This window comes from Echinops telfairi, unplaced genomic scaffold (genome assembly GCF_000313985.2).
Source record: "Echinops telfairi isolate 266 unplaced genomic scaffold, ASM31398v2 ScPeMD7_7412;HRSCAF=8450, whole genome shotgun sequence".
NCBI lineage: Eukaryota > Metazoa > Chordata > Mammalia > Afrosoricida > Tenrecidae > Echinops > Echinops telfairi.
In genome coordinates this window covers 14,276,261-14,289,229 of record NW_022111312.1, presented here as the reverse complement: position 1 = coordinate 14,289,229, position 12,969 = coordinate 14,276,261, and the positions used below count along the sequence as shown (strand labels likewise).

At 51.6% G+C, this 12,969-nt stretch overlaps 1 protein-coding gene across 1 annotated transcript; it reads left to right on the top strand.

Annotated features, from left to right (window-relative positions):
- The first annotated feature begins 9,031 nt into the window (after window positions 1–9,031).
- On the top strand, window positions 9,032–9,145 carry LOC101651185 (dolichyl-diphosphooligosaccharide--protein glycosyltransferase subunit 4-like). Its single transcript, XM_004709617.1, has one exon. It carries the CDS (start codon window positions 9,032–9,034, stop codon window positions 9,143–9,145), a length of 114 nt encoding a protein of 37 aa, XP_004709674.1.
- Window positions 9,146–12,969: the final 3,824 nt, after the last annotated feature.

The window sequence follows — 12,969 nt, the reverse complement described above, 5'->3', positions numbered from 1 at the left end:
TAGCTGGGTACGTAACCCCTGGGCCACCACGGTTCCTTCTGCTCATTACAAGGATTAAAAGAAACCAGTCACCCTTACATGGGTTCTGACTCTGAGAGACCCCCTAGGGCAGAGTAGCACTGTCCCAAAGGGTTTCCAAGCCTGTAAGTCTTTATGGGCTCAGACCGCCTAGTCTTTCTCCCGAGTAGTCTGCCCAATGGTGGATTTGAACCTCTGATCTTTCAGTTCGTCACAGCCAAGCACTTCCACCACTGCACCACCAGGGAACAAGCACATTTAAGAGGCAGTTGCTGCCTCTGGGTGGAGGACCGTGCAGGATAACCAGGTGCTGATGCCTCGACCTGTCGGGGTAGAGCTGTGCCCCACAAGGGTGAAGGGTCAAAGGGTGCTTTTCAGAAGCAGAAAACCAGGCCTTTCCGCTCAGACACCTCCGGGTGGAGTCTGACCACCAGGCTCTCTGTTAGCGGTGAGTGCGTCCGCTGCACAACCTGACACCCACACACCAGGAGGAGCCACCGAGGGGAATCGGGGCCCACGCGATTTAACCAGCAACAGAACCGCTCCCCCTGCCTTCCTCTGACCTTCGAGCCAAGGAAGCCCCCCGCTGGCAGGGGCAGAATGTGGGTGCGCCCCGGAGCCAGGAAGCCCCGTGGCACCGTTGCTGCCGCAGCCGTTCACACTCTGACGCACACGGGGTGGGGGGACCCCTCTGCCCCAGTTTCCTCACAGGGGAGCGGGGTCCCAAACGTGTCTGCATTCCACGTCTCCAAAAGAAACCTCAATATCGTAGTCCCTGTTCAATGAAAAACATCCTTTGAAGCACTCGAACCTGGCCCCTTGCCACGGGAGGGAGGGCGGCCAGCGGGCTGTTTTGAGCCAGAGAGCTGGTTTTCCCCCTGGACGCTCTGAGGTTTGTTTGGAAACGGAAACGCTGGGTCGGACTTCAAGCATCCTCACTGTCCGTGCCTGGCTCCGAGCGAGCAACACACATTGTTTCATTTGGATGCCCGTCTCCTGGGCCCCAGACCGGCTGAGCAACCTTGGAGAGGAGGAGTGTGGGGGAGGCATTTCCTGCCATGAAATACAAGCAGATTGAACTCCAGAAGTGCTGGTAAACCAGCACCTCAGATACCGACTCAGAAAAGTAAAGAGAAAGCCAGGGAACCTCCCATCAGGGCGCCCGCCCAGGGGCCCCTAACAACGGGGCAAGGCCCTGCCCTGGCCACAGGGCAAAGGGACGGTGTATGTTTTGGGAAGCAAAAAACAAAAACAAACCCAGGGCTAGGGTTTCTCATCTTTCAGCGGGAAGAAGGGCTGTGGGGGTAACACTGGCAGGCTGGGCCCCCAGTGGGAGCCCATCGCAGAGAGAAAGGCTGCCTCAGAAACCTCACGCTGGGCGAAGAAAGCAGCAGGGCACACGCTCGACTCCTCCACATATCTAAAGCAGGAGACAACGCACAGAGACAGATCCTGGGGAGAAAGAGGCTGTGGTGCAGGGTGGGGACGGATAATTGTGCTCAGTCCCCTCCCCAAACTGGACAAGGGTGGAGAGGGTCATTGAAGGCTGGTGCCGGCTGAGGCCCTTTGGTGAAGGATCAGCACCCAGCTCTCTACTTGTGTTAGTCAGGGTGGACCAGAGAAACAAATCCAGGGAGACTCATATATCTATAAGAAAGGGGTTTAGAAACAAGAGCCATCGTCTATTAAGAAAACATCCCAGCCCAGGCCAGATCATGCCCACAAGTCCAATATTACTCCATAGGTCAATACTAGTCCATAAATTCCTGTTCAGACTCACACAGCCAGGCAATGATGCAGAATGCAGGAAGGTCACAGGCCAGTGGGTGGAAAGTCTTGCAGGCAGATCACAGGTCAGTGGGTGGAAAGTCTTGTGGATCCAGTGGCAGTGGAAGCATCTCAGCGCTGGCTTGGGTCTCCATGTGGCTCCTCCAGCTCCCAGGCCGTCTGGGTCCATCAGCATAGCTCCATGTGGCTTGTCAGCAGGAATACAAAGCAGAGAGTATTTATCTCCTTAGAGCAGTGGTTCTCAACCTTCCTCATGCCGCAACCCTTTAATACCGTTCCTCATGTTGTGGTGACCCCCAGCCATAAAATTATTTTCATTGCTACTTCCTAACTGTCATTTTGCTACTGTTATGAATTGTAATGTGAATATCTGATAGGCAGGATGTATTAGGCGAACCCTGTGAAAGGGTCATTTGACCCCCAAAGGGGTCGCGGCCCACAGGTTGAGAACCGCTGCCTTAGAGTCTCCAAATGAGGTCATCAAGCTGCGACCTGATTGACAGGCTAACCTCCACCCCATTCACTCTTAATAGCCTCAAGTTGACACCAGATGATGCAACTACCACATTGCTGCAGGCCTGCTTCCCCTTCCCAGCTTCCCGCAGCACCGGCTTCGCTGGACCAGCCGGTTGGCTGCCCGGTTGCTTCATTTGTGCTTGGAATCATGGTTTGGATTGGCAAGCTGATCATTTCATTGATGTCCTCACATGCTTATTCTCTGCCGGGCCCTCCAAGGTCATCCCCTGCCCACATCGTAGCCCTCCTCCTTCCCTCACTCACCCATCAATTCCTGTTCTGTGGTCCATTTCATCTCTGCCTCCACAAGAGTTCCTCCTCCTGGGGTGATGAGCCGGCCATGTGCCCTCAAGGCCCTGTGTTGGCAAAGCATACAGAGCGATGGCTTTTTTGTCTTTTTAAATTAAAAGATCAGTTTACTGGGGGCTCTTACAACTTATAACAACCCATACATCAATCGTATCAAGCACATTTGTACATGTGTTGCCATCATTATTTTCTAGATATTTACTTTCTATCGAGCCCTTCTATTGAGCCCCCCACACCCTCGTGTCCCCTTGATAAATTATAAATCATTAAAAAAAAATTATAAATCATTATTTTCATATCTCACACCGACCGCTCTCTCCCTTCCCCCATGGTTTCTGTTGTTCTTCTCCCTGGAGAGAGGTTATGTGTCGATCATTGTGATTGGTTCCCCCGCCCTCCCCTACCATCCCCTCCTTCCCCCTGCCCTTGTTTTTTGAAGTCTCCCTGAATGTCCTCAAGGCCTCTTCTAGTCTGTTGGTGAGGTCTGTGATCCTGTGTTTTGCTTCTGCTGCCTCCTCCATTAGTTCTTTTATTTCCCTTTAGCGTGTGGACTTCATCTCCTCTGTCATTGCGTCCTTATTCTGCGTTGCTTCCCTCATATCCTGTGTCACTCCAAGCAGCCTCTGAAGATTCCTTTTTGTGGCAGATCAGCGTCTGGTTCTTCTTTGAGCATCGTTAGGTTTACAACTTCCTCCGCGGTTGCGTTTTGTTTTTCTTGTTTTCTTTTGAGGGTGTTGAAGTATGTTGCTGTTTGCGTGTCCTTTTGTAACTGGGCACCATGTTTCTGGAGACCAAGGGCCCTGAGCTCTTTCTCTGTGTGACTGGTAAGAGTGTTTTTGAGGACTCCCTGGGGCTCACCATGGTGGGACTGCAGGACTGTCTGGCCACAACTTACAGCCTTTGAAAGACTCTGTGGAAGCCCAGAACTGGTAGAGCCAGTTTAGGGCTCGAGCTTTGGCTATCAGAACCTGTTCTCTTTTCCCATTTTGTTATGTTAAAATCCTAGGTTGTGCTCTTGAGATTAGACTTGTCATGTTTTGCTAAAGGACAGAGCTCTGGCAGTCTGGCGGGGGCTTACATTCAAAGTTACACAAAGGACCACAGCCTGGAATTGAAAGCAGGGTTTTTTTGTTGTTGTTTAACACACACCCCTTTTATAATGGGTTTGTGGGGTGCCCTGGTATTGGGGCTGTGCTTCGCTGTCCCCCAGGGAAGGGGACCAGATCATCAGAGTCAGTTTGGGAATGATTGGAACTGAATTCTCCTGTGACATTCCCATCTCTATCCCGCACACCTACACAGCCTGCAGGTTGTGCTCTGGGGAACTGCGTTCTGTCAGGTAAATATCCTAGTGGCTCTTCAATTGCTGCAAATTATTATCTAATTATCTATCATTACCCGCCCCGGCAGGCATGGAGCGGGGAGAGGGGGAAAAGGGATGGCCGATGTAGTCACTCTGTACCTGGACAGCTGGAGCAGGGGGGACAGCAGAGAGGGGAGCTCCGCTGTGAGGTTTAGTGACTAGCTCTCGGAGGCTCTCTATGAGCCTGGGATTATGACCACTTTTAGATGGCAACCTGGGGAAATTACTGCTCGCTGCAGGTCTGGTATTTTGGGCACAGGAAGGGATGGCGGACACCATCTTGCTGGAACTGGCAAGGGGTTGTCAGAGCCTGTGGACAGACATGGTGAGCTGAGAACATTTCACCGAGTTCTCAAGTGGCTTTGTGGGTGAAAATCACAGGGGGAGGTCAGAACCAGACCCTAGTACCCTGAATCTGGGGGCTCCTACAGTTCTTATAACAATCCATACATTAATTGTAACAAGAATATTTGTACATAGGCTGCCATCATCAATTTCTAAACATTTACTTTCTAGTTGAACTCTTGGCATCAGCTCCTTGTTTTTCCCTTCTTCCCCCGCCCTCCCACCATTATGAACCCTTGATAAATTATAAATTATTATTATATCTTATACCAACTGCTGTCTCCCTTCACCTTTGTTTCTGTTGTTTGTTCCTCTCAGGGGGTCTTGGAAACATTGTTCAAACTCATCTGTTGGGATGGCTGACAGCACCGCCCTCATTGTTTTCTTCACTTCTTCTAGGTCATCAAATCGCTGTCCTTTCATGTCCCTCTGCATTTGAGGAAACAAAAAAGTCACACGGAGCGAGGTTAGGTGAGTCAGGTACGTGGGGCAAGAGAGGCAGGTTGTTTTTTGAAAAACTGGTGCACTGAGATGGCTGTGTGAGCGGGTGCACTGTCGTGGTGGCAAAACCAGTCCCACGTCTGCCACAAATCAGGCTTTTCTTGCGGCAAACTGCTATGCTATCTTTTCAGAACCTCTAAATAGAAAGCTTGATTGACTGTCTGACCTGGTGGAACAAACTCCAAATAAACTATGAGTGGACATGTTTGTCCTTTCGGGAAGTTGACGGGCTTCCAGAATGAGGTTCGTCATCAATCGACATCACACCTTTTTTTGAAATGAGAAAAGCACACGCACACTTGAGCTTTTCCCATAAAGCTGTCCTTGTAAGTTGTGTTCAACATCACAACAGTGTCTGTGGCATTCTTCCCCGGAACAGGAAACAAAATCTCACAGCCGCACGCTCTTCTCTTAAATCGCCCATCACAAAAACAAGGTTCAAGTAAAACAGATTTTACGAAAAAATTCACTGTGACCAGAGAGCACCTTCACAGGCGACATCACTGGGTGCACTAACTCACAGCCAGTTGCTGGATGCCTGTCTCGTGGGGAAAACACGCACTACGAAAGCTCCGCTCTGCCCGGTGCAATTCCAGGTTTTGTCGTAGGTTGACCTTTAAAAAAAGTATTTTTCGTGATTTTTGTCAATTATTTATTTTCTTCTTGGTCCATGGATGTGTGAATGCCTTGGAACATCTCTCCGTCTTTGTCCAGGTGTGCATCACCACAATATCTATGACAAGAGCACACAGGCGGGTAATGGAGAGTCAGTGGCCCTGAGAGTCAAGGTGGGAGGGGCAGGCAGACATACAATTGCAACTCGCTCCCATGGTACAGGCACCACCCGAGTGACCGCCTCACAAGGGCTCTCCTGCAGCCTCGGGACAAGGACAAGATTGCTCTGAGAAGGGCCTGTGAGGAAGAGACATCTAAAAGATGGGTGGGGTGGGACCAGAGGTGTGCACTCATGGGGAAATCCAAACCCAGGAACCTGGCTCCTTCTTTGGTAAAGAGTCGGCTTTGCGTCCACAATCTCAGAAACCCAGGTCTCGCGATGACATACGTGACAGGGCCTGAGTCTGCAGGGCGGCATCTAACAAGAGCTAAGTTTGAGGGGAACCTGGCTCTTTCTCTGCAGCAGCAGCATTATTAGTGGAACAAATGCTCGGGTGGTGAACGGGGCCCGGGCTTTAACGGCATCCCAGCTCTGCTTTCTCGTCCTTTTCCTCCTGAATCGTTTGTTAACTTGGCACTGCCTCGTGCCTGCAAAGTGCCCAGGAATGCAGCGTCAAGGTTATGCTAACCATCGATTTCAAGACCAGCCCCGACGACGCTGGAAATCAGTTCACGCTGGGACTTCAAGGAAAGACTTCTATGGGCTGTGAGGGAATCCAAGGGTGTTCAAGCGCAATCCTGGCACGCCCAGCAAACACTCCCTTACTTTCTTGAGTCTCACATTTGGGGGCAGAAACCCGAGTGTAAGGTGCATGGTTTTCTTCCACACATGAACCCACACGCCCTGGGTTCCCAGTAAATAATGGTTGCGTGTCCTCACCGATGCCCAGTCCCTTAGCTATCCAAGGGCTCCCTCGGCAGGTTTCTTGGTAGGTTTCACTTCATATGAGGGTTTTATTTCCAACCAGGAAAATATGATGGGGCCCAAGGGCTGGTGGGCAGAGAAGAGACTCAAGAACCAAGGCAGTAAGCTCGCAAACACTCTAGTCTCTAGGTCACGTTCTTTCCACACAGGTCCAAGTTCACCAATCAACGAAGACTCCCGGAAAGAAGGAAGGAGACTTGGGTGGTGGGTTCTACTACAGACGGTAGTGGGTGTCCCCCTCACAACACTGGAGAGTGAAAATGAAAGGCGATTAGGGGGATTCCTAAACAAGAGGGTGGTGGGGGCTCCCTCGGGTTAGTGCTTTTCAGAGCACTTACACACAGCGACAAACATACAACACCCCCAAAAAGCAGAAGTAGAAAGAAGTGATTAGAACCCCACCCTGTAGCCCCTGAGCAGTACAATGTGCTATTCCCTGCTTCCTCCGGCCTCTGCAACATGGGCATTCAAGGACTTTTAGGTTTAACGGTAAATACACAGGCAAAGTAAATAAATAAATACACTCAGCTTTATGAAAATTCAAAAGATTTTTGTGCACAAAGGACACAGACGAGTGAAAAGACAAGCTGCAGAAGGGGAGAAAGTATTTGCAAATCATACAGCATGATAAGGGATGAGTATCCGGAGTATATAAAGAAGTCATATAGGTCAACAACAAAAAGATAAATAACTCAATTTAGAAAGTAAGCAAAGGACTTGAATAGATATTTCCCCAAAGAAGACATGTGCATGCCAAATAAATATGTGAAACTATGTCAACATCCTTAGCTATTAGGGAAAGGTAAGTCAAAACTACAATGATAGGCCACCTCACGCCCACTCCTGATCTCAAACCCACTGCCAGCCGGCCAGCCCAGCTCTAGAGACCCCATGGGCAGAGCAGAACTGCGTCGGTGGGCTTCTGAGGCTGCACTTCTTTATGGGAGCTCACAGCCTCGTCTTCCTCCCAAAGCACATCAACTAGGGTGGCAATTTATATATTTAAAAAGAAAAATCACAAACGTTGGCAAGGATGTAGAGAAACTGGAGCCATCAACCACTGCTGATGGGAATTAAAAATGGTGCAGCCACCGTGGAAAGCATTAAACATTGTTACTGATGATCCAGCAATAACACGCCTAGATACAGACCCCCCAAAATAAAAGCCAGAAGGTAAACAGATACTCATACACCATTGTCCATAACAACAGTGTTCAAACTAGCCAAAAGGTAGAAGCCACCCATGCATGCATCAACGGAGGAATAAATAGAGTCCATCCACTAAGAAAGGCAAACTTACTGCCCTTGAGTCAACTCTGACTCATAGCCACCCTATAGAATGGAGTGGAGCTGCCCTGTGGGCTTCCCAAACTGTAACTCTATGGAAGCAGAAAGCCTCATCTTTCTCTCCAGGAGCAGCTGGTGGTTTTGAACTTCTGGCCGGTGGGTAGTAGCCCAACAGATCTCCACTATGGCAACAGGGTTCCTTTCAAACATTGACGTGGTTAAGGGTTTTCCCTTGCTGGCCTCTACAATCGGTGCTCACAGAAGCAGCAGACCAGAGATCAAACAACATGTTGCATTGGGTAAATGTGCCGCACGAGACCTCTTGAACGTGTTGAAGAGCAAGGGTGTCACTGTGAGAACTAAGGTGCACCTGACCCGAGCTATGGCACCCCCAATGCCTCTAGGTACGTGAAAGTTGGACACTGAATAAGGAAGACTGAAGGGGAAATCGAGGCATTTGAACATGGTGCTGGCAAAGAAGACGGAGAGCACCGTGGACACCAAAAGAACAAACCGATCTGTCTCGGAAGAAGTACAGCCAGCCTGCTCCTCAGAGGCCAGGACGGAGAGAGCTTCCTCTCGTGTGCTGTATCGGGGAGGCCGGTCCCTGGAGAAGGACGCTGTGCTTGGTAAAGAGGAAGGCTCAGCGGGAAGGACTCACAGGGCGCTGTGGGCTCACACATAAGAGCGATTGTGAGGGCGGTGCGGGACCGGGGGTGTTTCCATCCCTTGTGCTCATCGTGAGTCGGAACTGACTGGACAGCTCCTGACAGCCACACATCCACTAAACGGTAATCATAACAGCAACCCACGGTCAGTGAGCTGTGTGTGAGTCTGGGCAGACGAGAGAAACAAATCCTGTATAAGAAAGAGCTTTAGACAAGAGCAATTGAACATTGAGAAAACATCCCAGCCCAGGCCAGATCAAGTCCACAGATATTAGCCCATACTTCCGATATCAATCTATAGAGTCCTCTTCAGACTCACGAAACACATGCAATGATGCCGAATGCAGAAGATCACAGGCAGTGGGTAGAAAGTCTTTGGATCCAGTGTCATTGGGAACATCTCAGCGCTGGCAGGGGTCTCTCTGTGGCTTCTCTGGCTTCCGAGGTTTGGTTGCATGCATGTGACTTATCTTCTGCAATGTCTCCCAGGAAGCAGCAGAGAGAGGTGTCTTCCGCCTCCAAGGAGGAAGTACCAGATTTTCCAGAATTCTCAGGAGAAGGCCATGCCCACAGAAGTCTCATTGCTACTGCCAAGTTGTGCGCTGAGAGCGTCTGAGCCAAGCCGGGCTGATCAGGATGATCACGGATGTGCAGCTCACCGTCTTCGCCAACATGCTGGGTGTGCCGCTCTTCTTGCATGTCGTCCTCTCCCACTACGTGGCCGTCAACAATCCCAAGCAGCAGGACTGAGAGAGGTGTTTTCCCAGCCCCAGGGTCCCAGGACCTAGTCTGAGGCAAGATGGAGGATACGAGGGCCCACCCTCACCCTTCACTTCATCCCTTCTACCCGTCACAACATACCAAGCAACTACACCTGGAGTTTTCCAAAGTCTTCCTTAACCCTATGGAACAAGAAGCTGCCACTGAATAGGGCCCACTATAGGGGCTGCTGGCTTTTCTACCCACCCACCCCCCAATATAAAAATATAGATATTAAAAAAAAAGAAGTCTCATTGGCTCTCTCCAGATTGACAGCCTAGACTCCACCCCTATACTCTTCATCCTTAAATTGACACCAGATTAGGTGAGGACCACAAGTCGATTCCAACTCCTAGTGACTGTACAGAGTAAAACTGCCCAGTCGAGTTTCCGGGGGCAAGTCTTTACAGAAGCAGGCTGCCTCATCATTCTGCTGCTACAACACATACACACACTGAAAACCTTCTGCAGAAAGCAGAATAGTGGTTACCGGGAATTCATTTGTTCAAGAAATCTGTCAACTCAATCCCACTGGTGGTGTATTCTGCGACCATATGGCTCCCCCCCCCACCCCACCCCCGCCGCATTTGCTTGTTTACCCTTCCTAGTCCACGGATGAAGAAACTGGGTTGGAAGGGACCAGGTGATTAGCCTTCTGCTACGCAGTAAGTCAAAAGCACTGATGGACCAAGAACTCAGAATCTAATTTCTTTATGCCTGAGAGTAAGACACCCAAGGAGTGTCTGTCTGTCTGATTAACAAAATCTCCATGAACAAATAAAAAGGCCAGCATAGATTCTAAACGGTGTGGCTGTGAAAAGCCCCTCGGTGACGTGAACGCCCGTGGGCCGCTTCTGTCCACACTGCGTGGTACTTCTCCACCCTTGAACCCCAACTCAACGGAACATGGTGCTTTATTTTTTAAGAAGAGGCTGACGTGCGAGGGCCCCTCCCGGGTTGTGGAGCAGCGAGGACGACCTTGCGAGAGCGGCCCCTGGGGCTGAGGGCCGAGCTTGAACGTGGCTGCCCCCTCGGCGGCGCTCTCTGTCAGACCGTGTCACCGGCGTCCTTGTTTCTCAGAGACAGTCAGACTGAGGAGCTCGCAGAGCACACGGGCTTCACAGGAAAGGTTCCCCCAAACCACCTGCAGGGGAAGCACGCTCAAAGGAGAGGAAGTGGGGGGACGATCCCCTGTGTTCTTGCCTGTCATGTCAAGGGCGGGGCATTTCCTGCCCTGAGTCCGCAGCCAGCCTTCAAGATGGGCCGGCAGGTCCTTTCCGTGAAGCGGTCCCTGCACTCTCCCCTCGGGATCTGGGGACACGGCAGGCTTGACTCCAGACCTCCTCAAATCAAGCCAGTGTCTTAATCAACGGACTCGCTGGCATTCTGTGGCCCCCAGCACATGGGACGTGATGCTGACAGCGAGCTGGCCCCGTGGAGCGTGTGGCGGCATGAAGAGATAGTCTGAAATGCCATGAGATGACACGCGGTGAGCCCACACTGCTGGATGAACGGTGGCCATGCACCTTCCATTTGTACAATGACACCCTGTCCATGAGGTGTGATTCCCTGCCTCACAGCCAGGTGTGCCGGTATCACCTGCTCTCAATACAAACTCGCTGCTGTCGACGGGCAGGTAGAACTGCCCTGGGGTGTGTCTGAGACATCCGTCTTGATGGGCGCAGACAGCTTCACCTTTCTCCTGCAGAGTGGCAGGTGGGCTCGAACAGCTGACCCTGTAGTTAGCAGCCCCAGGAGCAGGTGACCCACCAGGTCTTTGGGTCTTTGATGAAGAGGAGGCGGCCCGGCACTCTGAGTCAGGGCCCTGGCTCTGTTAAGGTCGAGGCCATTCCCGGTGACCTTCACATGGCACCTGTTTCCCCCCACACCTGCTTACTTCTGGGCCTGATCTGCCCTTCAAATTCCAAGGATATAATGACTGGGAGATGCCCAGCACTGTTGTCACCTCATTAAGGTCACCGGGAAAACCCTGCTTCCAAATGGGATTCTATCTGCATGTATAAAACCAAACCCAAGCCACTGCCGGCCGTCACAAGCGACCGTGCACGGCAGAGCAGAACAGCCCCACGGGGTTTGCCAGGCTGAGTTCTTTATGGAAGTGAGCCGCTTCATCTTTCTCTTTTGAACCAGACACTGACGTTAGCACCCCCACACTGAACCCACGGTGACACCGAACCCGCTGTCACCAAGCTGATCCTGACTCAGACTCAACACGCAGGGTTCTGAGACGGCACATCACTACGGAAGCCGGCAGCCTCTCCTTCTCCTGAGGCGTGGTCGGTGGGTTAGAACTACTGGCCTTGCATCTAACGCTCAGTGCCACCGAGGCCCATCTGCACGCCTAGGGGGTTAGAATTCCAACCTGTGTTTGGGGGGAATGCAGTTCAACCCATAACACTGTCCGTTAAGAACACCTCAATCCCCCCCTGAAGATGTGCGCCTGGGAGAGAACGTAATGCCTCTTGAAAAACAAACAAGATTATTCTGATTTCGGTGCTACCAAGCAAAGGCCACTTCCACAGCCGAGAGTCCCCTCTATCTACCAGACAGCTTCTTAAAACACCTTTACGAGCGTACAAAGCTCTGCTGCCTCGATTTAACACAACCACCTGGGCCGCAGGCGGGCAGGGTGACTCTCAGGAGACAAGCGGGCCAGCTCTGCAGCTCTCGCCCCGGGGGGTGAGAAAGAGCTCGGGGCTCAGCCTGCTGTTGCTGGGTGCAGGGGAGCCCCGTCGGACTCCCGGCTGCCCTGCGTGTGCAGAGTGGGCCTGCTCTGCGGGGGTCTGGCTGTGTGATTTCACTTCTTATTATGAATCGGGGGTGCTTTACAGAGCAAGTCAGGTCCACAGTCCACCCACCTTTTGCTTCATCTCCGTCACTGCCACCCCCTCAATGCCACCCTGCGCAGCCCCTGCCCTCCTCATGCCCCTGCCTCCGTGGCCCTGCCTCTCCTAACCCTGATGGAGGCCCTCTTTGGGAAAGTGGTTTAGTCCAAGGACGGTGTCCTTCCCTAGCGGTGCTGTTACTCTTAGCGACCTGTCTGCTGGGTCCAGGCTGCATCCCGGCAGAAGCAGGTACCGGGGCTCTCTTCTGAGGCACCTGCAGGATTATCTGTCCACTGTGCCTCTTAATGTCCAAGAGGAAAGGATTCACAGTGTTTTGCTTTGTGAAAGTAGTTAACACACACACACACACACACACACACATACACACACACACACACACACACACACACACACGGGAAAAGCGTAGACAATGCCAAGAAGAGTTGTCATGATTGGAAGATTGCACTATCTTGACTCCTTACGGGAGAAGGTAAATCAACGAGACTGTACTTCTAGAGACCCCCAGACTAGTAGGGCTGAACTAAATCCTTCAGGGCACGCTGAAGGCCAAGGTCATGAGTTTGAGTTGCTCCTGGTGCTGTGACTGTGGGCACGAGGACAGAGGAGTGCTGCCACGGCCAAGAATGACCATAGAAAATTTAATTTAATTTAAAAACAAAGAATGACTACAGGGCAGTCACAGGATAGTGCCTGGCGCTCCAAACTCACGTACTGTCCACTCAATTCCCCAGGCCTGGGTGCCAGCTGAGAAAACACCAGGCCACCTTGAAACTCTCTTGTAGAAGCAGGAGTCTCACCAAGTCATGTCCTTCCCTGGCCCGGTGCAGGTCCACGGTGAGGGCCGGTGAGGCCTGTCAGAGCCAGGGGCCCGCCTGCCCCTACCACACCATGCACCAAGCAGCCTCTACCACCAGGTCTCCAGAAAGACCTTTCTTGTAAGATGTTGGT